This window comes from Bactrocera tryoni, chromosome 5 (assembly GCF_016617805.1).
Source record: "Bactrocera tryoni isolate S06 chromosome 5, CSIRO_BtryS06_freeze2, whole genome shotgun sequence".
Taxonomy (NCBI): domain Eukaryota; kingdom Metazoa; phylum Arthropoda; class Insecta; order Diptera; family Tephritidae; genus Bactrocera; species Bactrocera tryoni.
Window position 1 is genome coordinate 68,941,961 of NC_052503.1, and position 25,554 is coordinate 68,967,514.

The following is a 25,554-nucleotide window of genomic DNA, read 5'->3' on the forward strand; positions in this document are numbered from 1 at the left end:
TCAGTCAACTTTACAGATCCTCAAGTTTCAATTCGTCTGGGCGTAGCTCCAATTGTGATACCACAGAAGACATGTATAGCGACATCAGTTTGGATAATGTGCAGGATTTGAATTATAAGGTGAGTTAACATATATTTTTGTTTAAAATTCTATTAATGACTGTATTAATAAAAAAAAAATAAAAAAAAAAAAAAAAAAAAAAAAAAAAAAAAAAAAAAAAAAAAAAAAAAAAAAAAAAAAAAAAAAAAAAAAAAAAAAAAAAAAAAAAAAAAAAAAAAAAAAAAAAAAAAAAAAAAAAAAAAAAAAAAAAAAAAAAAAATTAAAAAAAGTGTATTTTAAAATTTTAAATATAAAATAACATTTTAAAATATATTTTTAATTATATTTCTAAAAATTTATGCTAATCACCAGAGTTCTTCTTCTCCTTTACTGCCGTGGAAACCGCTTACCGGTTATAGCCGAGTTAACAACAGCGCGCCAATCGTTTTTCCGTTCTTCCTTTTCGCTGTTTGGCGCCAATTCGAAATTCCAAGTGTAGCCAGGTCCTTCTCCCTCTCGCCTTTCTAATGCAGTGGAGATCTTCCGCTTCCTCTTCTTCCCTCGGCGGGTATTGCGTCGAATACTGTTTTTATCCATTCGGACAACTTGACCTAGTCAGCCTAGCCGCTGTCTCTTAATTCGCTGAACTATGTCAATGTCGTCGTATATCTCAAACATCTTAACGTTCCATCGAATGCGATATTCGTCGTGGCCAATGCACAAAGGACCATATATCTTCCGCAGAGCTCGTACGCCGACTCATCAGATGTTGGTGACGTCCATGCGTTTGCACCATGTAGCAGTCAGAGGATGATGAGTTACTTGTTTGGTCCTTGTTCGTCGAGAGAGGTCTTTACAACTCAATTATCATCTCAGTCCAAAGTAGCACTTGTTCGCAAGAGTTTCTCTGCGTTAGATTTCGAGATTGACGTTGCTGTTGGTGTTAATGCTGGTTCCACAAAATTGTCTACGACTTCGAAGTTATGTCTGTCAACAGTGACGTGGGAGCCAAGTCGCAACTGCGACGACGCTTTGTTTGATGACAGGAGATATTTCGTTCACTACTAGACCCATTTTCTTCGCTTCTTTGTCTATCCTGAGGAAAGCAGAGTAAACGGCACCGTTGTTATGGTCAATGATATCGATATCATCGGCGAATGCCAGAAGTTGTACACTATTATAGAAGATTGTACCTTCTCTATTTAGCTCTGTAATTCGCATTATTTTCTCAAGCAGTAGAGTAAAGAAGTCGCACGATAGTTTGGCATCGAACAGCTCAGAGAGGTCCTTCTCGATCTTGACGGAGCTTTTGGTATTGCTCAATTTCAGTTTATACAGCCGTCTCTGTCCTTGTCCCGTCCAACGCATTCTTGGACGGCGGTGATGTCAGCCTTTACTCTTACGATAACATCAACCAGTGGCCGCGACATCTTTTCAATTAAGAGAGCGGACATTCCAGGTGCATGCCCTTAAATCGCAATCTTTAATATGTTTGCAGTGGTCGTCAACAAAAGGGTAGTCTCTCAACTAAGGCTGTTGTGTCACTTTCATTGCAGGTGTATTTTTTTACGTGGCAGATCTCAAACCCAGCCTACAATTCTGGAAGGGATAATTCGCCTTCTCACTTTAGCTCGCCTTCAAACGGATGTTTTTTGGCTACCCAGAGGATATTGGGTCTAAGACCGGAAGTCGTGAACTGCTTGAGCCATATGTAAAAGAATCGTTCCTGGCCACTACCAAGTGAATGGCGCTGAAGAATCAAGGGTATATGAGTTGAAAATTACATTTTGATGAACAGATCTTTGATCTTGAGACTTCAGTGTATTCTTAAAATAAATTAAGATTCCTGAAATCTTATATTTTTCATCCCCTAAGGCCGCTGCTTTAAAGCAGTACGAACAAAGTAGCTGAACTTTTTTGTTTTCCATAACTCTATTAAAAATATTTTCTTCTGCAAGCTTTAAGCTCTCCTCTTGGCCTTTGAAAAAAAAGATTCCTTGGAGCTTCTTCTTGCTTTCAGTATGGACGCAAGCTCCAAACTTTACATTCTGATTAACCGATTCTACCGATCCCTGACAGATTTCGGTCATCCTCGGAAGACGCCAGAAGTACTAACACGATAGCTAAACTTGAGATTACGCATCCTATTAAATATCTTTTTTCAGCAAGCTTTAAGCTTAATGAGAACTTTAAGCCGTAAATTTAGTAAGAAAAAAACTCCCAAAAAAACTCATTTCTTGCATCCTTTAACTGCAGTTATCAAGAGAGCGAACGCGGAAGTGAAACTCGAGACTAATCTGTCCACAGCTCAAATAAACAAGCTAACGTTGCATCGACTTCACTACTCCTACTTCCAATCGATTGATCTCTTAAGCGCCTATTTTCCCTAACGATATGTCAACGACCGTTCAATAAGTCCGCCGCCCTTTCACTCGCCCTGACACTCACGAGTTATTGACGCTAAGAGCTATCGCATGTCTGTCTCATTAAATAATAAATTCCAGCAAAATTATACAATCATCAATCATGCAAATACCAAAGGGAAGCAGCCACAACAACAACCATAGCAACAACGCATGCAGAAACTGTTTGTATAATATTCAAAGCTGCCGCGGCACGACTTTTCGCGCTTTTCACATTTTCCATTTCACCTTGATGTGGCCCGAAGGCGCACAAAGCGCAGGCAAAACAACAAACGAGCTGCGCGCTTAGCTGCAGTAAGCTAGCAACGTTGGCGGCCAATTGCAATGACCTTGAGGCAACACGAAGTGCTATCGCTAGCGCTTCCAATTACCCACCATTTCGGGCACTTAACTTTGGCTGCCTTTTACAGCTTTTCATTGCTGTGTTGTTGTTGCTGTTGCTCTTTATTGCGTTGCATCGCGAACTTTCTGGCTCGAAAATGGCCGTGGCGCATGCGCAGGTGAAATTCGCGATAAAATATTGCTTGTGTGCATGTGTGTTGTTGTGAAATTGTTGTAGCATATGTACTATAATGTGTTGCTTTTGTTGCTGTCAAACTCGTTAGCGTCAATTGTTGCGGCGCATGTGAAACAGTTTGGTATCGACGATCCATCGTTCCGTCGAGCATTTGATCGATTTATGCAATTTCGTGGCATTGGCTGCTTGTGTTTATGTGTGTGTGCAATGCGTTTTCGCTTTCATGCGGCGTTCAAATATTGCTCATGGCGCCTTTGTAGCTATTTTATTTTCTATTTTACTTTTAATTTCGTTTTTTTCTTCGAAATTCTTTCCAGCTATTTAAATTGTTTGTGTTGTTTTTGTGGTTTTATTACGATTTCTTGCTATTGTTGTTGTTGCAAATGCATCTCACAAACGTGGGAACTATGCAGCGGTGTATGCTTTCATGCAATAAATGCAAAACAGCAAAAATCCGTTATGCACTCAACAGCTTCGAAAGCTCCATCACTCACTCATTCATTCACTAAATCACTCATTAGTCTTGTTTTGAAGCTGCAGCAGCAGTAAACGTTTTTATTGAGGAAGTTGTTGTATAATCAGCTGTTAGTGGTGAAATTATGACACCAACAGCAACAAAAACTTCAAAAGTAGTCATAATAGTAATAAAAGTATCTTCTTCGTTTAAGCTCGTTGGCCGGGTTTTCGTGCCAAAATCATAAAAATGCCGCAAATTAATCGTAAAATGTTATATAACGGTCTTTCTATTATATTTAACTCTTTCTAGAGCAGTCAAGCGTGAGTTGAGATACGCTTAGATCGTAAAATAGAGAGTTAAGTGTTGACTGATTAGATATTTCTCTCGCCAGGAAATCACTTTTACGATAGTTAGAAGCTTTTTCACTCTTTACAGGATATATCATGAAGCTTTTAGCTTGAGATCTGATAGTTATTAGTGATAACTAGCAGATTTCGGGGACTGCATTATTGCTTTATATAATAATCCATAGCGAATTTATTGAATATATCTTCTTAAATGAAAAAGCTTCTCATAAAAGCCTTTCTTTCCGACGGTACAGTGATCCATTCTGAGATTTTCGGAGATTGCATCATTCGATTCGACAATAATCCGTGCACAATTTCTTGAAGCTTCCTCATCGTCAAATGAAAAATCATTCCCTACAAGCTTTTTATTCCAATCGTTCCACAAATATGGCCGCTATATGCTATAGTGATCCGATCTGAACTATTCTCTCGTAAATGAAAAAGCTTTCCTTAAAAGCTTTTCATTCCGATAGTTCAGTTTAAATGACAGCTACATACATACATATATGATAAAGTGATAGGATAACGGCAAAAAATTACTTATATATGGATCGGCATAAATATTTATACCAAACCAAATCAGAGCTTTAAGGATTTGATTTACGTTAATCGCAAATAAACTTGGGACATGTTGTAGGCGTTTTATCGAGGAGTACTGGGCTGGGCTGGACTGGGAGTACTGAAATGCGTCTGCAGCAGTCCAAGTGGAGTTATTCGTGGCCTCACGAGTAACCAGCCTAACCTAACCTCAAAGTAAGCTTAAAAGCTTCTGCGTTAAACAATCACTGAAATACTCGAAAGCACAAAGCTCAGTTGTTTAAGAAAAAGTTTGTTTTTTTTATCTTGAAACTGTAATGATGTCTAATAGAAAAACAATCAGAAGTTAGAGCGACTGTAGTTAGGCGTTCAGTAAATACTCTAGACCGAAAAACAAATTGGCTTACGTCATCATTATTATGCATCTGAAGAAATTTTAGTCTCAGCTTTTAGCTGGTAAAGTAAAGTCTAAGAATCAAAGCCGCACCCAATCCAAAGTTTTACGAATGGAATAATGAGCTCATATTAGTCCTATACAATAAAGCAGTCTGTTTGAGCTAAGGATAAAGAACTCTGTAAACTCTGTCTCTCTCTCTCCGTCTTGGATGTCTAGTTAAAGGCCAAGCTTATTACTTTCACAAGGCTGTCAGTGTTGCTTGCATAGAATAGTATGGTTATGCATATATTTAGGAACTACGTTCCTAAAAGCTTTACAAAAAATTGCTCTAGTGTGTTTCTTCATAAGATTACCAAAGTTTTCACAATTCTTTTCCGATATCTACAATAACTTTCTCTCCATAGAACTTTCCAAAATACTCAATTCGCTGCACTATTAAGAAAAATACTTTGGAAGGTGTAGATTATAGTAAATATATGTACATTTAATATCCTTTCTGGTTCAGAAGTGCTATAATTTTCAGTTAAATATTTTACTACTATACTCCATGTTTGAAAGACCTTAAGGTGTCAGTAGGGTAATCTTGTTTCCACTTTACCATTGGAAGGTTTCGAAAAAGGCCCACAAATAATAATACCGCTCGACGTTCGGAGCGCTCGGGGTGCACAACTCAAACTTTAAACGCGTTTTTCTCAAAACATACTTTTTTAAACTGGCGGACATGATTCCGGCCGAACTACTCAACCGATTTGCTTAATTTTTTTTAACGTTCACAAAACGCCTGGCTATCGTCCATACTAGATTCACAATTTTTTATAATTTATTGACAGTGTTATGACAAAATTTATGTAAAAAAACATAGGGAAAAATTAAAAAAAAAACGTAAATTACTTTTTTATTTATCAACATTTTTTCATGATTCTAGTAGGGACGATAACCATTCACATACTTTTTCAGAATAAATTGGGTTTTCGTGTTTCAGAAGATCCAAACATGAGAAATCGTGTCCGCCAGTGAAAAAAGGCATCTCATTCACCCAGCCATTTCTCCGACAGATGCCACCAAAAAATTCCGAAAAACCTTTTTTATACACTCCACGATATACCTCATGATATGTGAAAAAAGTTCCATTGTAGAATGAAAATTTCTAGAAAAAAATGTCAAAAAACAGGGCAGATTACCCTACTGACCCCTTAACCAACATTTTGCCTATTCAAAATCCTATGTGGACCAGTGATGCCTCTGTTTTTGTGGAATAAAAATATGATAAATAAATAAAAAATCAAACCTCATCATTCACCCCTTACTGTTATTGTCAAACCATTACCAAATAAGCTAAGAAATTACAAAATCTGCTTAAACATAAATCACTTTACATATGAACTTCCTTCCTGCCGATTGTCGTCGCATTTCGCAATATTTCTTGAAAAGCTGCCTTCCACAGGCACGTCATGGAGTGCCGCTTCCTTTCCCATTCAATCAGCAAATTGCAGTACGCACTCAAAAAATTATGCAACTTCAAGCACTGCCACCAGCGCCTGGCTTGCATACTAAGCAGCTGAGCTACAGAGTTGAGTGGTGCAGTTGGCAACGCCATACAAACGCACATACACTCACATGTGTTGAAATTCCAGCGACGATTCTATGGCACAGCTGCCTATGCAGCGCTTGCACCCATTCATATAAGGCGAAAAGGCAGACAGGCCGGGCAGATAGACAAATTGGACAACAACAACAACTATAATACTGCAACGCACGTCATGCACTGCTTACGCACGCACTTAAGCACACGATTTGCATGTCGGGCACGCGTTGGAGTGAGCCAATGAATGGAAGAAGATGGAGGAGGAGGAAAGGAGGAGAAGAAAAATAAGTCGAATAAGCAGGAAAAGAAGAAAAATAAGAAAACATTTTCATAAACAATTGCTTGAAGTTGAATGCTCTGTGGCGTTTTTGTTTATTATTGTTGTTGTTTTTAGTTTGCTGCACTTTACTACTATTTTTACAATTAATTTAAAATTCTTTTCTTTTTGCTTATATAAGGTCATACTTACATATGTATGTATATAATTAAAATGCCATCAAATGCTTCTTAGCATTTCCCCTTTTCTTCACTTAAAACAACAGCAACAACAATAAAAAAATGATTTGGTTATGCTTTTACTTAGGAAGTCTCACAGCAGGATGTCAAGCGAAATTTTCTTGAACATAGACACACATACATATGTATATGTATATATGTATATATACATATATATATTTGTATATGCAGCTACACATGTTATAAACACAAACATATACACATACACACTCACGCTTGTTAACTTGCCCACAATGGTACGCATAAATTGCGTTTTGTATAAACTTTTGTAAGTTGGCGTTATTTACTTGAGCGGAAGCGCATAAGTTTGCCGGTTGTTGTTGTTGCTTATTGTTTATGCCACCGGTGCACGTGCACTTGCATAGGCAGACAGTTAACGCCTTCCATGATAAACATTTTGCCGTTATTTTATGACAATTTATCAATCACTCAAGTACCTGCTTAAGCACATAATTTTAGCTGTTCATTAGTCGTTGACGGAATATTTGATTAGGCAAAATTAAAGGCAAAAATGCTTGAGTTATAAAACTTTTGTTTTGTCATTCCGAAACTTTTTTGTAAAGCTAAACATGCTCTTCGGTATGTTTTGCGGAAAAAGCAAAAACTACATAATTAAAAATTTTTCAAATTCCATTTTCCTCCAGGGTTGGTGCTTCATTTATTCATTAACTCAAGCTTTAATTGCCTCAATTAACCATGGTATTTTCTAGTTTTTTATGAATGAGCCTACTCATTCTACTTTTACTACTTTTATCAAAAAATAGTAATTGTCAAACATTAATTGTAGAACAATTAATTAATTGACTCAATTTATTGCTTCATTGCCTGAACCAATTGATTTTTTTAAATTAATTTTTATATGTTTTAGTTACATGTTATCTTAATTGACTCAATTAAGCTTTTAATTTCCTTAATTAGCCAACTCATTTTCTAATGTGTTCAAATTAGCTGTTTTCTATTTATTTTAGAAAATTTTAATAGTGTAATCTAAATTTAGTGAGTGTGAAAAATTAACTAATTAACTCAATTTAATTATTTTTGTCGAATTTTAGTTTTCTCCGGGTTTAATGCTTCCTACATTCATTAACTCAATTTTTAATTGTCTCAATTAACCGTCGTCTTATCTACTTTTTTTAAATAAGCCTTTTTTAACTTTGCCAAGCATTAATTGTGCAAAAATTAACTAATTGACTCAATTTATTGCTTAATTTTCGGAACTAATTGTTCGATTTTTCATTGTAGTTACATATATGTATTAGTTATATGCTACAATAATTGACTCAATTAAGCTTTTAATTTCCTTAATTCGCCAACACATTTTCTACTTTATTCGGATTAGCAGTTTTATATTTGTTTTTAAAAATTATAATAGTGTAATCTAATCTGTAAATTTAGTGGGTGTGAAAAATTAACTAATTTAGTCAATTTACGAAAAAAAATAATTGACTCAAGTACTAAAAAAATTACTTTGCTAGGGCTCGGTTATAGTATTCACTTAATATCCTTTTTGGTTCAAAAGTGGTATAATTCATTTAACTACATGTCTTATTAGAGCACAAGTTTAGTTTGTTTGCTTAACTTATTGATTCGGTTAAGATTCGTAAGTTTCTCTTCTAACCAACGCATTTTCTACTTTCTTATAAATTAGACTTCTTTTCTTATCAACAAATAGTATTTTTCTTATACTAATTCTACAAGCTAAATTGTGTGAGTGTGAACAGTTAACTAATTGACTCAATATACAATTTAATTTCAACGAATGATTTACCTCAATAAAGGTAAAAAGTTTGAGATTTATCTCAATTAGCCAACTCATCATCGAAATTGTACAAGCTAATTGTTTAATGTTTGGTAAATTGTGTGGGTGTGAACAATGCAAAAATTGACTCAATTTACACTTTTTTTTAAAATTAATTCACTTGACTGAGCGCAGTACTAGTTATAGGTCAAATTCATTGACTCAATTAATATCTATATATTTTAATAAAAATTTTCCATGTTATACAGAATTACGCTTTTCAATTTTCGCAAAAAAAAATATTTGTCAAACACTAATTCTGCAAACTAAATTGAGTAAGTGTGAACAATGTACTAATTGACTTAATTTATAAATTAATTTATACAACGAACTGTTTTTCTTGAGCAAATGTTTAGTTACATGCTACATTCAATGTCTCAATTAAGCGTTTAATTAACTCTTTAGCCAACTCATAACCTAATTTGTTCAGACTAATTTAATTTAAACTTAATTTTACTATTTAACTGCTCTGTATAATATTGCATATTAGGTACAATATAGTACCTAATCTTTACAACAGCTAACAACACCCAATCTTTTCATTATCGTTCTTGCTATATCAATAAGCTTCAAAGATATCAGCGGCCTTCCCTTTGCCAAACCCTGGCCTTGCTTGAAAGAACAGAAAATCGATAATATTTACAATAGATTGGCGTAATCAGATAAAGGTAAAGAGCAATGCTTTCTAAACAATATACATAACAGTGAATTCCTACGAATTTTTGAACGTACGAACAAAGCCTGATTAAGAGTGGAGAATCGAAATGCCATTCTTTAATAGGCTTTTTATTTAGAATCCTTCTTATCGCTGCCGTAAAAACATTTAACCAAGTTCCACTAATCGAGTGATATTCCAAATTCTGTAAATAATGCGTAGTTTGCATAACCAAATAAAATTTGTTGTTGCTTAACAATATCTTAATTGAATATCTTAAGCCAAATTAAGAATTCATATTTTGCTAAACAACATATGAAAATCTTACGGCACATTAAGAATTACGACCTTTTAAGTGTTTCGGACAATGCCTTAATTGAGTCAATCAGCAAATTGTCTGAGATTTTGAAAAAAATTTCCAATTGTCCCAAAACGAAGCAAAATTGAATATAATTTTTATGTTATAACTGACTAAAATATGTTATGATGTATTGTGTATTAGCAAAAAACTCAGATATAGTCATTTATATACCTGGTGCAACTTCGTTTACGGTTTTACGTGAGGTCAGTAGGGATGTCCTCAATTACATGGAAGCTACATATATACATACATATATTGTGATATGAAATAATACTATCGGCAGAAGATACATATGTATAAGAATGTTTTGATGTTTTTAGAAAATAAAAATTTCAATAGCCCAATGCCGATGCCCATGAAAATTACTAAAAGAAAGAAAATATCATATTATGAATGTAGAAACTCATTTAAAGGAAAGAAAAAATAAGAAAAATTAATTTTTAATTAAAATAAAATTAAAAAATTAATTTAATTAAAACTAAAAAAATTTAATTAATTAATTTTGTAAAATAAAATTATTATTTTTAGTTAAAATTTTAATTAATTAATTATTTAAAATTAAAATTAAATTAGAATAATTTTTAAATTAAAATATAATTATATATACTTTTTTAAATCAAATTTTGATTACTTTTTAATTAAAATTTGTAAATTAGATTTTAGTAATTTTTTGCCAAAAAGGATTTTGAAATTTAAATTTTAGAATTATCCTAATGTATATAAATATATCTGTATCTGCTTACGAACACACAGACTTCACATATAATTAACTAAAAAAGTTTTATTTACTTTGAAAAAAAATTTAAAACTTTAAATAAAAATAATAACAAATTTAAAATTGAGAACAAGCCTAATATAAAAATACATTCATACATACTTGGCTGACGCCAATACTGAAAAATTATCGTTTTGCTTTTTTTTAAACATGCTGCATTTTTTGTTTAATTTTTATTTATTAATTTCCTTATTTTGACTTAATATTGAAAAAACCTAATTTTCAATTGAAAATTCTCACGTTAAATAGAAGTTTTTTTTAAATATGGTGGGATATATGTATGTTCGTCGGAGTCTCTTCTTCCTAGGGTATAAACAAATATACATTACTATGGCAAGTTTAATCAGAAAATTCAATAATTAGTAATCACATATAGTTAACAAAAAAATTTATGTTTAATTAATTAAACATTTTTAATTAAAAAATTAATTTAAATAAATTATTATTTTTTAATTAAATTTTTAAATTGAAATAAATTAGATTTTTTTATCTAAAATTTAATTAATGTTAACTTTTTTAGTTACAATTTTTGCATTTATTTGTTATTATTTTTTGAATAAAAAATATTTTGATATTTAAATTTAAGAACTACCCTAGCATGCCAACGCTGACTCCGCAACATTTAACGAGCAACAGCATCAGCACCGCAATGTTGACAAAATACATGTTCGTTGATGTTTTTGTCGCATACAAAGCAACAATGTGGCAGCAGTGGCTAACTGTTTACAGCGCTGTGGGTAGCGAATATGCGGCCGCAACATTTTCTACTAACTCATTCTTAGCGAGTTTCAGATTTAGCAAAAACAAACAGAAAATACAAAAAAAAAACGAAAAAAAGAAAAAAAACCAAACAAGAGAAAAACAACAAAAACGCTCACACGCCGGCACAATTTTTACCCGCAATATGAGCCGCACACATGCACACGCACCCACAGCTTGCAGCTGCTTTTTTGTTGCTCGCGATTTGACTACAATCAGCTGTGTTTTCGTATGACGACAGCAGCGCCAACAACAACAACAACAACGTAATTTAACGATATTTCAATCTGCGCTTTTTTTGTTGCTGCCTTAGCGTCTTTAGCGCAGCTTGTTGCCTGGTTTTTGCGTGGTTTAGCTTTTTTATTGCTTTGCAGTTGCTTTTGTTGTTCTAATGAATTTTTTTCGCAATTTTTTCTTCAGTAAACTGCTTGCTTGCAGCATGTCGGCGTTTTGCATAATTTGTTTGCAGGCGTTCTTTGTTGCTCCCTTTTGTTGTTATGCCAAATCGGGCGCATTCTCAACGAAATAGGAGCGAAAATAAACGAAGAAATAAAACTTTTGCAAAAAATTTTAATGAAAATTTAATGAAAAATGCCAGAATGGAGGACGCAATTTGCGCAAATTGCCAAGTTGTTGCGCTTTGCACAGTCAAGTCACGTGTGTGTGTGGCTGTGTGGGTGCTGCGCCGCTGCTTGGGTAGTGCTGGTGGGTGTATAAGTAGTTGGCAACGCGAACATTGTGCAGGCGTTTAGCATTTGCTGCGCGACAAATTCATTTGATAAATGCGTTTCTCATGTAATTTTTAATTTCACATGAATTTGTTGTTATTAATTGTGTTTTTTTTTCAATTATTAAAATTAACAGTTATTTGTTGAAGATAGTGCAAAATCAAACTGTATTTGTAAATTTGAATTTAGTTGTTGTACCGCGTAGCCGTGTGGGTTGAAGGCGTGACTGCCAAGCTTTGGTTTGTGGGTTTTTAAATTAAGCAAGACAAAATTACATTTAGATATTTTTTATTTCGTTGTTTTATTCATTCATTATTTAGTACCTGACTTATTAAAATTAAAAGTTATTTGTTAAATGTTGTGCAAAAGCAAATAAAAGTCTTATTTTTATGTATTACTTTTTTAATATAATTTTTTTTTATTTTATTAATTATTATTTTTTTTTATTAAAAATATTTAATTTTTTTAATTTTTACAATAATTATTTTTTTTATTTTTAAACATATTTAGTTTTTATTTTTTTAAATAATTATTTTTTTATTAAAAATATTTAGTTTCTTAAATTTCTTTACAATAATATTACTTTTTTTAATATTTGTTTTTTTATTTTTTTACACTTTTTTTTTACAATTTTTTTTTTTAATTTTATTATAACGATTTTGTTTTATTAAAAATGTATTGTTTTTTAAATTTCTTCACAATAATTATTATTTTTTTATAAAAAATATGTTGTTTTTTTAATTTGTTTTAAAATAATTATTTTTTTTATTAAACATATCTTTTTAGTTTTTATGCAATAACTATTATTTTTTTAATAAAAACATCTTATTTATTTATTTACAATAATGTTTGTTTTAACTTTCTTATTTTAATTTTTTATGCAATAAGTATTTTTTTATTAAGCATATTTTTTATATTTTTTACAATAACAAGTTTTTTATTAAAAGTATGTTGTTTTTTATAATTTTTTTTTCAGTAATAATGGTTTTTATTAAAGAAAAATCTTTATTGTTTTACATTAACTAGTTTTTTAATAAACATATATTTTTTTAAATTTTTTACAATAACTATTTTTTTATTGGAAACATTTTTTTATATTTCTTTAAATATGTAATTACTTTTGTTAAAATTATAATTTTTTTATTAAAGCTTCCTTATATTTTTTTTGTGTTTTTATATTTTTTTACAATGATTATTTCTCTTATTAAAAATATTTTTTTATTGTTAACAAAATGATTTGTTCTTTTATTAAAAATATTTCCTTTTTAATTTTTCTAAAAGTAATTAGTTTTTTATTAAAATTTTGTTTTTTTTACAATAATTATTTTTTTTTAATATTTTTTTTAATATTTTAATGTTTTTTTGTTTATTTTATATATGGCTTCTTCTGCTCATAATTAAAATATTTTTCAAATAAATTTCTAAGCAGTTCAAAACAACAATAAAAATCACCTAAAATATCACAAAATTGTTTTCTCCGCTAACAATTCTTAAAGCAACAAAAAGTAAAAGCCTAAACTATAACAAACAAATGAAACTCGGTGCAAATGAAAACTCGCAAAAACCAGTTTTGTTCGAAAAATATGCAAAAAGTAAAAGAATTGGAATAAATTAAATTGGCAAGGCCGTTCAACGCCATAGAAAATCGAAATCTTATGGACACAAGTTGTTAGTTCGTGAATGTTTATTATACGTGCACCCATTTATATATGTACATATATGTATATGTACATAAGGTGCATGGTTTTATACAAATATGTTCAGACCACTACTTCATTAATACTTGAAAACACTGGAAGAAAATCTAGCTTCAAAGAGACTAATTTTGAACAGTTGTTTTAATGTAAACAGAAAATTAAATAAAAGGCGGTAGAACAAGAAAAAGTTACCTTCGGCTGCACTAAGGTGTAACGCCTTCATAGTTTGATTTGCTCGATCAGCTTGCAAAGGCAGTTTTATTTGTACGCTGTAGTAATCCGATCTGAATAATTTATTCGACGATTTTTGCTTTCTTTTGGTCATTAATTAAAGCTAAATTTCGTGAAGATATCTCCATGACTAGTTCTTCTACAATCTCGGCCGTTTTCGACGGCTGTTCTCGCACAAACGTAGCAATTTATTATGTGTTTTTATGTCTTTGTTGTTGTTTTTGTTTTTGGAAAATTTTATTTTTTTATCCTCATTATTTATTTTTTCAATTATTATTTTTTAATTTCATTTTTTTTTTTATTTTGGAAAATTTTGTTTTTTTATAATAATTAATTATCTTTTCATTTATAATTTTTTAACGTAATTTTTTGATTTTAAAAAATTTTAAATTTCTTTAAATTTAGTTTTTTATTTTTTCATAATTTTTTTTTTTTAATTTTATTTGGAAATACAAGTATTTCTCCTTTATTGACATGTGTTTTTAATGTGCTTTTTGTGTTTTTTGTTTTTGTCTATTTTCCCGAGACAATTCAATTCACATCGCTTGAAAGCACTAAACACATTTTGAGCAACAACTAACAATTGCCGCTCGAGTAGCAGCTGCATGCAATTGTATAAAGAGTTGCAGCGCTTGATTTGGACCAAAACATAAATCTGCCAATTGCAACCAAAGCGTAGCTAGCAACAGTACGCTGACTTAAAATAGTAACAACATTAAAAAAATACATTTATGGAGTTTGTGTGTGCAATTGTAGCTAATGAATTGTTAAAATATGTACATATACATATAAACATATGTATGTATAATAATTTGCGCGCTTTATTTACGAGTAAAACTATTCACTTAGACTACGCGTGACAATTTTGCTGTGAATTTTTAAAGTAAATACTCGCTCATGTTGTTGGTGGATTTATAGCTATTTAATTCAGTCTCAAAGTTTTTATACAAAATCAATATTTAATAAGATTTCAAACTTTAAACAACCACAAAAATGATAAAATCCATATTTAAGCGCATAAGTTATAATTTTGTATATTTTAAAACAATTTTTTAAGCATACAGGGTGTGCCATAGCACCATTTAATGCTGAAAACGTTAAATAAAAATGCCTTCTTTAGTTTTTCCGTCAATATTTCCACTTTCTTGTAAGTTTCCATTTAGTGTGCTTAATCCTCCAATTTTCACCTTCACCCACAGCTAATTGCACTGACCCATTTCCGCTTTTTTCAAAGTGTCATGCTGCAGACATACATACACACATTGTGTTTCCGAAAGCATCACTGATATGTCAATGTCACTTACTTGCTCGCATTTCTATTTGGTTTTGCTTTTCTTTTTAAATTTTTTCTTAATTCCCTTTTAATTCTCAACTAAGTTTTTCTAAGCTCACTCACGCTTACCTAATCAATTTGAGGCATGCTATAAGCTGGAAATAGGAAAAGTTGTATCACTTGTCTTGAGCTTTTGACTTTCTTCTTTTCTACGCTTCGTTAAGTAGGCAAAAACGGGCAATCAGCTAGATATTTGCTGCTAATGAGCAATAACTTGTGGATAATTAGTTGCGTGTTCGTATTCAGTCACCAGAAGCTTCTTTTTAGTCTGCGTCTAATATTGTGGCACAAATGTCAAATTATTGTCAATAATTTCACTACCAAATAGTTATATAGGAAAGTGTTAAAGTATTGACTGATTGCGGGCATAATGTGACATGCCGAGTTTGATTTTGAATTGGGTCAATAAATTTCTTTAGTTATAAGTTTGCGTACAAGATTAATTGTCACTATTTATTGCTGTAATGGAAAGTGTTAAAGCTGTACTTGGACTAATTTGGCAGTTTCTTTTTAATAATTTACAAATTATCTAATTTTTTTATAAACATATATTTTAAAAAGCATTTTTTTATTTAAAAAATGCTCAGCTGATAGTTTACTTCTAACTAGTGACGCCTAATACCAGGTAAATACATAGTTTTACCTTATATTTATTCTCTTTCTTACCTATACATTATTTGAAACACAAAAAATAATGTTTTCTCACTTTCCATTTGCATTCTTATTCTTAAATGTGCGCATTCGTGCCAACATTTGCTCTTCAATACGATTACATGCATACCTTTAGGCGCATTTACCTATTGTGAAACATTTCTCTGTCCGACAATTGGCAAATTCTGCAGAAATGTATTATACAAGTGCTTAAAAATAGTAAAAACGAAAACCAAAGCACTTGAAGGCGCTGCGAAAGTGTACTTAAGACGTGACATACATTTAGGCGTCTAACAGCAACGTCTGCAGAATTGATTATATTGATTTTATTATAAAATTTTTGGTGCTGTTAATTTATACGTGTTGAGAGCCAAGTAGTTTAAATTAAAGCGATTTTAAATTATTATCTAAAAAACTAAGTCTATATATAATTAAATTATAATTAAATGTGTCCAAAAAAATTAAGTAAAAGAAATTAAAATTTGACTTAAAATTTACGCAGAATCAAAATTCAAGTTAAAAGTATAATTAATATTAAAAAAATATATATTTAAAATAAAATCAAAATGGAAAACAATAAAATTAAAAATATAAAAAATCGGAATTAAATTAAAATTATGCTGAAATAAAACTAAATTAATTGAAAAAATAATATCAAAAACTTAAAAATTAAAAAAAATCAAAACTGAAATTAAAGACTAATTTATTAAAATCAAAGCTACATAATTAAAACAAAAATAAAATTAAAATTAATATTGAAAAAATCACAATTAAAATTAGAATTAAATTAAAATTATACTGAAACTTAAATTAGTATTGAAGATATTAAATTCAAAATTAATATTGAAAAAATTAATATCAAAAACTAATTTAAAGTTCAAATTAAAAAAAATCAAAACTGAAAATTAAAGACTAATTTATTAAAATCAAAGCTAAAAGAATTAAGTAGTTAAAATTAAAAAAACAGAACAAATTAATTTCAATCATAATAATTAACAAAAATAATTAATTAAGAAATTAAAATTTAAATAAAACAAAAATTAAAGTTGTAAAATTAAAATCAAAATTAAACTAAAATTAAACTGAAATAAAACTTAAAATAATGTAGAAAAAAATAATATCAAAATTAAAATTTTAAATAAAAAAAATTAAATTAAAATTCATACTGAAAAAACTAAACTGAAATAAAATTTGAAATTAAAATTAAAAACAATTAATTTATTAATTAAATAATTAAAATTTAAATAAAAACAAAAAATTGAATTCAAAATTAAATTCAAATTATACTGACATAAAACTTAAATTAATACTGAAGATATTAAAATCAAAAATTGAAAATTAAAGAATAATTAATTAAAATTAAAATTAAACAAATTAAAATTAAAAAATTGCGAAATTATTTTAATAACAATAATTAACAAAATTAATTATAATAAAAATTAAGATCGTAATTAAACTTCAAATTGCATAAAAAAAATAGTTAAAATTCACGTACGGCCATTGACCATTATCTTTATAATATTTCTTTTTCGATTTATTTATTTTTTGTTTGTATAATTATTAAATGTTTTTTTTTTATTATTTTTCAGGTAAATATTACGCTTACAAATGCAAAAAATTATAAATTTTAAAACGCCATTAAATTCGCACGAATTTCAAATGACCCGATAGGTAAGTACATTTATTGCTTTATTGTTATTTTATTTTTTTTGTGTGTTTTGGGTGTTGTGAAGGAACCGGTCGTCAGCTATTTAGTGACGATTGTTATTGTGGCTGGTTATACGAACAAACTTACATGCCAACATGCGGTGTAAAGCAGCGAGAAACGCCAAACACTTAATTTTCCCACATGAATTTAGTGTCACATACATAATATTCTCACATACATATATTTGCATGGGTATAATCATGTATGTACATACTTATACAATACTTTGTAGCTATGATAACAAAAAAATGTTGGGGTCGATTGCTTTGACTTAATGCTTCATAGCTCAGTTGACGCCTAGCGCGGCCTAACAAATCGCAATCCTCAAACATACATACATACATATAAACATATGCATGCATATATGTACATGCTGCCTGGCCAATGCTTTGGCCCTCCTTGCTTAGCCTCATAGTGGCATGCTTCGCTACTTATTGCAAACATTTACCGGCGGCAGGTGTTCTCGTTGCATTGTTCAGCCCAACGGCGTACGTTACGTAGCTTTCCTATGACTTTTCATTATACTTTTTACTCTCGTGCATTCCACTTTATTTATTGCATATGCATTTTTTAAGTATTCTATAAATTTTTTTTGGTACGCTGTGCGTCTCGTATTCTTAAGTACGCGCCTGCACCGGCACCGGCACCGATTTGCGCAAACAAACAAGCAAATGATAAATAAAGGTACGGGCTGTGCCAAATGCCTGGCAAACACCAAATATGTACATATTTATGCGCTTGTAAGCCTTTGGGCGGTGCAAAAAACACACTTACGTCATTTTGGACTTTAGCTGTATAGTTGGAATAAAAAAAATTATCTCAATCGATGTGTGCTTGTGCACGGGCGGGCACTATTTGTAAATATGTACATGTGGGTGTGTGGTATAGTTCTGTGTTTGGCAAGGTTGAACAAGGTAAGCCGGCCGCCAGGGCGATTGATAAAATCCAGAGAAATCACCGATGTACATATGATACACATGTATAATATATAAGTGGGAATAAATTTGAAAAAAGAAAATTTAATTTCGTTATATAATTGGTTAAAATTGTAATTAAAACTAAATTGAAATTAAAGTCAAAAAGAAACTAAAAATAAAATTGAAATTTAAATTAGAATTGAGTTTGCAGTTAAATTAAAATTAAAGTTAAAATTTAATTTGAAACAAAAATTAAAATTAAAATTAAGAGTAAATAAAGTAAAATTAATATTAAAATTAGAATTGAAAATTAAATTAAAATAGCAATTAAAATCAAAGTCAAAATTAATATCAAGTAAAATATAATCAAAATTAAAATTAGAGTTAAATAAAATTATTTCTAAAATTAAAATTAGAATTGAAAATAAAATAAAATTAAATTAATACTGAAAATAAATTAAATTAAAGTTAAATTGAGCTTGACATTAAAATTAAAGATATAATTAAAATTAAAATTAATTAAAAATAAATTAAGTTAAAGAAAAAAATTAATTAATTAAATAAAAAACTAAATTAATTAATATTTAAAAATGATAATTAAAATTAAAGTAAAAAATAAATTTAAACTAAAATTGAAATTAAAATCAAAATTATTATTGAACAAAATAGAATCACAATTAAAATTAAAATTAGACTTAAATTAAAACGAAAATAAATTAAATTAAAATCTTGAGAAAAAAAAATTTTATGAAAATAAAAATTAAAATTAAATTGACTTTGATACTAAAATAAAAGTTATAATTATAATTAAATAAAAAAAATAATTAAATAAATTTAGTCAAAAAATGAGAATTAAAATTTAAAATAAAATTAATATTAAAATGAAATTAAAATTAAAACTAGTATCAAAATTCGAATAAAATTTAAAATTAGAATTAAAATGAAGTTGAAATCAAAATTAAAACAAAAATAAAATTAAAATAGAAAATAAAATCTAAATTAAATTAAAATTAAAACAAAAATGAAATTTATGCTAACACTAAAATAAATTAAAATGTTAAAAAATTAAACAAAAAATATTAATTAAAATTAAACATATAAAAATAATTAATTAAAATTAAATATACAAAAAAATTAATTAATAAAATTTAAATTAAATTAAATTTGGTTACATTTATAATTAAAATTAAATAAAAATAAATTAAATAAACTAAATTAAGCAAAAAAATTAATTAATTAAATAAATAAGTAAATTAAATTAGTAGTAATTAAGATATACAAAAATTAAGCAAAAGTTCAGATATTTCGGAAAAAGCAACAAATATTCCTTTTTACACTTTACGCTTTTCATTATTTTTCTTATCTCATTCCGTCATTGGTATTATCACATGTTCTTACTCAGCAACTATAAAGTGGATTACTGTATCAAATAAGGCAGCTCTTGTGGTGAAACAGCTGACCAAAATGTGAGTAAAATAATGTCGTTATCAGAAATGGCGATAAATTGTTGTTTGTGCTGCTTTATTTTGCTATTTTAAGCAAATTGAGTGCAATATTTGCGACACTTGGAACAACAAAAAGCAAGCAAATGTGTTTGTGTCAACAGTAATTAATGGCAATTGTTTTATAGGAGAAGGAACAAAAATAAAAAATGGATGTAAAAAAACTAAAGAGAAAAATAAAATCTACAAGCAAACGAGAGCCAAAAAGAGGGAAGAAAAAAAAAAAGAAATGAAATATAAAGATATAAATTAAAAAAGGAAATGAGAGCAAGAGAAGTCAGGTAAAAGAATAGTTATGAAAGTCGTCTACTTTGCGGTCTGGAGGTGCCTGTAACATGCAGATTTTTAGTAAAAATAATAGTTGTTTCAAATTGATAATAAAATTTTAGTAATGTTTTTCAAAGTCATAAAATTAAAAGCGCACATAACCTCAATTCAGCAAATTAGACAAGACACTAAAGCGCTAATAAAACCCATTAGGCGAGTTGCCCTTTTTAAACAAGTACCATTCTAATTTCTTACTGCTTTCCAGCCCAATTAATTTTCGATTACCCAGCGCTAGCGCAAGCAAGAACAAAATAAAAATTCTAAAGCAAATTATATTACCAACGACAACAGCTGCACTTACGAAGCAAGCAAACCTAAGTCTTCGAACTAAGTTGCTGCATTTAGAAAAAAACTTCTTGCTGCCTTTCGCTTAACTCCTTTTCCATACATACCTTATTTATTACCCGGTTTTATGGCAGCAACGAAAAGTGCTCACTTTACAGCACGTTCTCATCCATCAGGAGCGAGAATAAGACGCGTGCGCCTTACTACTTCCTGCTGGCTATTTCTAGCCATATTTTTGTTCTGCTCAATTTTATGCTTTTGCCCACTCGCGCTACTTACTTTTCTTTATTGTAAGCAGTTACACGCGAGTTATTAATTTCTTTTTTGTTGTACATAGTCGCTACATAAATAGATTTGTTTATAATTTCCGGTTTTATGGTTGTCCAGGTAACACTCCAAATTGTAGTAATAATACTTAATAAAAGCTAGCAACAACAAAATATTGCCACCTTAAATCAACTATTGCGGCGTAATACTTTTAGTATTTATTACAGCGTTGGCAGGCATTGTCCTCTCATTGGCCTTCGACTGCCTTCCAGAAGGTGCAACTGCTTAAGTGGCGGTTACTGAGCGTCTGGTGAATGTACGAATTATCATAATCAATTTGATCAGCGTTTACTTGTCAGTTCGGTTATTAAACCGACTGTAAAGCATTCGGTTAATAAGCTCAAAAATGTTGAAGTAATAACTTTAAAAATTACAACATTACAGCTGGATCAAAGCTGAATCGATTATTGCCAGGCTCGGTTGAGATATCGTAGCTGTTATCGTGCGAAGGGATCCAGCTATGGCTGGACTGATTTTTCTAAAGTTGCTCTGAGAGGCTGAAATCACTTTTCTTATATATTGTAGGTTCTTGGAACCCACAGTTAAATTTATGGAGAAGATAAACTTGCTTGAGTTTTCTCAATAGCGTTTTAAATATCTCAGACCAATCCTGAACAGTATACCTTATAAAAATATTTGCGCGTTAAGCCCATATTTCCCGTATTCCTCATCTTGGCTTTATTCTGCTGCCCTGCTTAAAACGTCACTCTTACGTACTGAGGTGACAGAATACTGCCCTCAGCAGTCCTTTGTCAAATTGATCCGTTTCGTGCTTCCTGTACACCATAATCAGAATCTAACTGGCCTCTATTCTGATGTGCGCTTGCTCAGGGGTTTATGTCGTCGCCTGTGTACATTTGGTGCTGATCGCTGCATTGTTCCCTCGTAACTTTGTTGACTCCTTCTCGTGGGTAGGTTCTTTCTCAATGGGAGTTGTGGTTGCTTATTTAATGGCGGGATCTTCTATTGAAGAAAGTTTTAAAATTTTACTAGGCAACATAAACGTATGGGATTATGCCATTCTGGAGGAGTACTTTCGTTGCAACACGAGACAATGGTGTACTGGAAAATATGAAAAGTTTTGAGATGGAATTGGACTAGAATAGTGGGACCATGATCCAAACTATCAGGTGGATAGTTGGACCATGATCCATACTGTCAGACGGATAGTATCTCTGGGCATAAAGACGTAAATGGCAGTAAGTTTAGTCATCTTCTGGCGAAAGAAGCTGCGGCAACCAAAGCAGTAAATCCGGAGCTGTTTTTTGCCCATAGTAGTAAGGGCTTGGAGAAAACTGCTGTGTCTGCGAGAGTTCGATACAAAACGGCTCAAAAAATTATATGTTATCCGTAGGAAAAAATTAGGGCAGCTATGGGGGTTTTAAATAGGTCCCTGAAGGTTGAGGTGTTATCAGCAAAGATTAGGTTACGGTTTCTAAAAGCTGTGTTGTTGCTGCAGAAAGTTCAGAGACTCACACTCTTTGTTTCCCGCGTAATCGCAAGAATGGAAGCCACTGATAAGTACCCGAACTAGGTTTTTAATCGATATGAGTCCACGATATGTAAGAGCAACAGATTCCTCAAAACTTAGAGATGAAGTAGAAAAAACAAAAAGATATGAGTCCTACGCTCTATTTTTAATAGAAAAAATGTATTATCTGTTAAATATACTAAGGTCCTCACTTTCGAAACTTCAATGAAGAAATAACCTAACATATTTCAGGTTCCAAGCTACACAGTCGATATTATTCATAAACTGAAAACCAGTCAACTCGCGAGTTCAACTGGTATGGCTAGGTTCAACCATAGATTTTGCTGATTTTTTTCATACTTTTGAGCGCTTCTTCTATATTTTTTTCAAAATAAAATATTTTTCGAAACAATTCTACATTTGTGTGAAAAATTCATTCTTTGCTTGGACAAACTACCATAAGTATAGTATGGTTGCTCAACTACTTATTTTTCCGACCTTTTTGCATTCATTTTCCCCAACTTTTTTTAACCTTTTTTACCTCTTTTCACAGCGGCTACCTTGTATTTGCTTAGTTTCTTTTCTTGCTGCGCTCAGTTTCTTTGCCGGCTTTGTGCAACTAACTTTCTTAGAGCAACGCCAGCGGCTTTGCTACTCACATTTATGCTTGTGTACCGTAACTGCGTCGTGCAATGAGCACCCAGAGCCATTACCCTGCCACTAATGCCTTACCATAGACACAACTCACGCTACACAGCACCCCACCCACCAGCGCGTCACCGCCACAAGTCAACCTAACTGGCTGGCTGGTTGACTGGCTACTCGTTTCGCCCGGTTCCCAGTTCTTTGCTTTGCCATTTGTTTGGTTCGCTCACCAGCACTACACTGTGGCGTCGCCAGGCCAACGCCGCTCAGATTGTGTTCAACTCTGGCCGCGTAAACATTGCTCGTTGCTCTGCACGCTTGACTCGCCGTATGCATACGATCAACGCTTCGCACGGCAAACGGTTCGTTGTGGATATCGTGTTTTTCATGCGATTGTAAAAGAAAATATACGCCGAGCGGGGTTTATTATTATTGCTGTTGTTTTTTTTTGCGGTTTGCATTGCGCCTGCTTGTTTCGTGCGTGTGTTTGTTATTATTGCCGTATTTTTGCGCTGCAAATTTGAAAATATAATTTTTGCATTTTCTTGTTCTTTTTTTGTGTTTTGTGGTTGTCATTTTGACCCCCACAACGCATGCCGGCAACAACATTATGTACACTAGCGCACTAAATACATAAGTGCAGTCGACTTGTAGTACACGGCTAGTGCAAATTCTTGTTGTTGTTATTTCCGTTTTTGTGCAACGTAAAGCATATATAATTGCAGCGCTGTCTGGGTAGAGGGCAGGAGTGGCATCGCCGCCTCCGCCACCACCAGCATGCTATAGCCTAGGCTGCGCCGTTGGTCAACAATGCCAAATCGCGCGTCGTTGGCAACGCGTGTACAACGAAAGCGTCGCCATGCTTTCCTTCTTCCTAATCCGCTTATCTTGAAAATGACTACTTTCGTTAATTTTGTTGGCAAATTAAAACTAAATGTTGGTTAGTGTGTGTTTTTGCTTTGCTATAACGGCAAACGGCCGTGGAAAAAATGAAATTTGTAAATAAATAAATAAATGTGTGTACAAAGTTGAAAATTGTGTAAAATAAAAGTAAGTAGGATGGGTGAAAATAAATATGCGTGTGTTTGTTTGTATAAAACAAAAAGAAATAAATAAATAAATGAAGAAATTTGGCTATGCTAATTTCAGAAATTAGTAAATTATGTGAAAATGAGTGAAAGGTGCAAACTGATAATGATCGACATGCGGAAAACTGACAGTCAGACGAAAGCGCAAAGTAAATAATGAAAATATAAGTAAAAATATAAGCTAAAACAGACATATTATTAATAAAAAAAATTAAAGTCAATAAAAATAAATTAGTTAAAAAAATTATGACATTAAAATTTATTTTAGAAATAAAACACAACTCAAAATTTAAAATTAATACAAAAATTGCAAAAAAAAATAAAAAATTTGAATAATAAAATGACGCAAAAAACAGAAATTTAAAGAGCAAAAAAAAATTAATAATATGAAAAATTTAAACAAAAAATTAAATAATATCTATGTATGTACATATGTATATTAAAAACAAAAAAGAATTAAAAAAATAACTAAATACATTGCATAGTATGTATACAGTAGAGGCCTGCTAATACATGGCCTAATTCGATATCCAAATCCGGACAGGGTTAAAAAACCCAAAATACAACTCACGCTACGTCCCTTGTAATCCGGACTGATATCTCTTATCCGTATTCCTCTAATTCGACACATGTTTATTATTCACTACATTCGCTTATATGCTTTATTGGTTTAAGTTTTTTTTTTGTTTTTTTGGAACATGTGTATTATTTGTTATAATAAACAAACAGAAATTTATAAATATTTTTTCGTAGTACATAGTTCTGATATGTCTTTGGTAATCCAGACTTCCTTTTATACCCGGATAAGGGCTTGTTTGACTGATCTGGACAGTGGGGCCTCACTGTATTGAAAAAAATAAAAATTAAAATCAACAAATTTAAACTATTATAAAAAAATGAACTAAATGAAAATTAAAAATTAGTAAATTAAAAAATTAAAAAATTTAAATGAAAACTAAATAAAATAATCAAAAATAAAACATGTGTACATAAATAAACAAATTCAACAAAATTTAATTTTTTAAATAAATATAATTAATTATTAAGAAATTAAAATCTACAAAAAATATAAAATTAAACAAAAAAAGATAAAATTAATATAAACAATAAATAAATTGAGAAAAAATAAATAAAAAATTAAAACAAAATAAAATATATGCATATCAAAAAAAAAAAATTAAGCAAAGCTGAAAAATAAAAATTAATTTAAAAATGAAAAAAATAAGTAAATTAAATAAATCATAAATTTATGATCTAGAAAATATTAAAAATGAAATAAAATGATCAAAAATAAATAAAAAATTAAAATTAATAATTATTTTTTAATAATATTAATTGTTTAATATAAACTTTATTTAATTATTATTATTTTTTTTGATAATTATTTTTAACTTTGTTAATTCCTAATTTATGTGTCCTAAATAATTTTACTTTTTATATTTAATTTCTTCAGTTTTTTTTTTTTAAATTTTTTAATG

The 25,554-nt window shown here is 30.4% G+C and overlaps 1 protein-coding gene across 7 annotated transcripts in view; it reads left to right on the plus strand.

Moving 5' to 3' along the window:
* Window positions 1-25,554, plus strand: part of LOC120776814 (rab11 family-interacting protein 3) — a 131,148-nt gene that overhangs the window by 52,149 nt on the left and 53,445 nt on the right. For 5 of the 7 annotated variants that reach the window (XM_040107823.1, XM_040107825.1, XM_040107826.1 and 2 more), the window contains one exon: window positions 5-119. In XM_040107823.1, coding sequence (XP_039963757.1) covers window positions 5-119 — 115 coding nt within the window. The remainder of the gene's footprint in view (window positions 1-4; window positions 120-25,554) is intronic. The other 2 variants (XM_040107824.1, XM_040107829.1) reach the window with 1 other exon arrangement.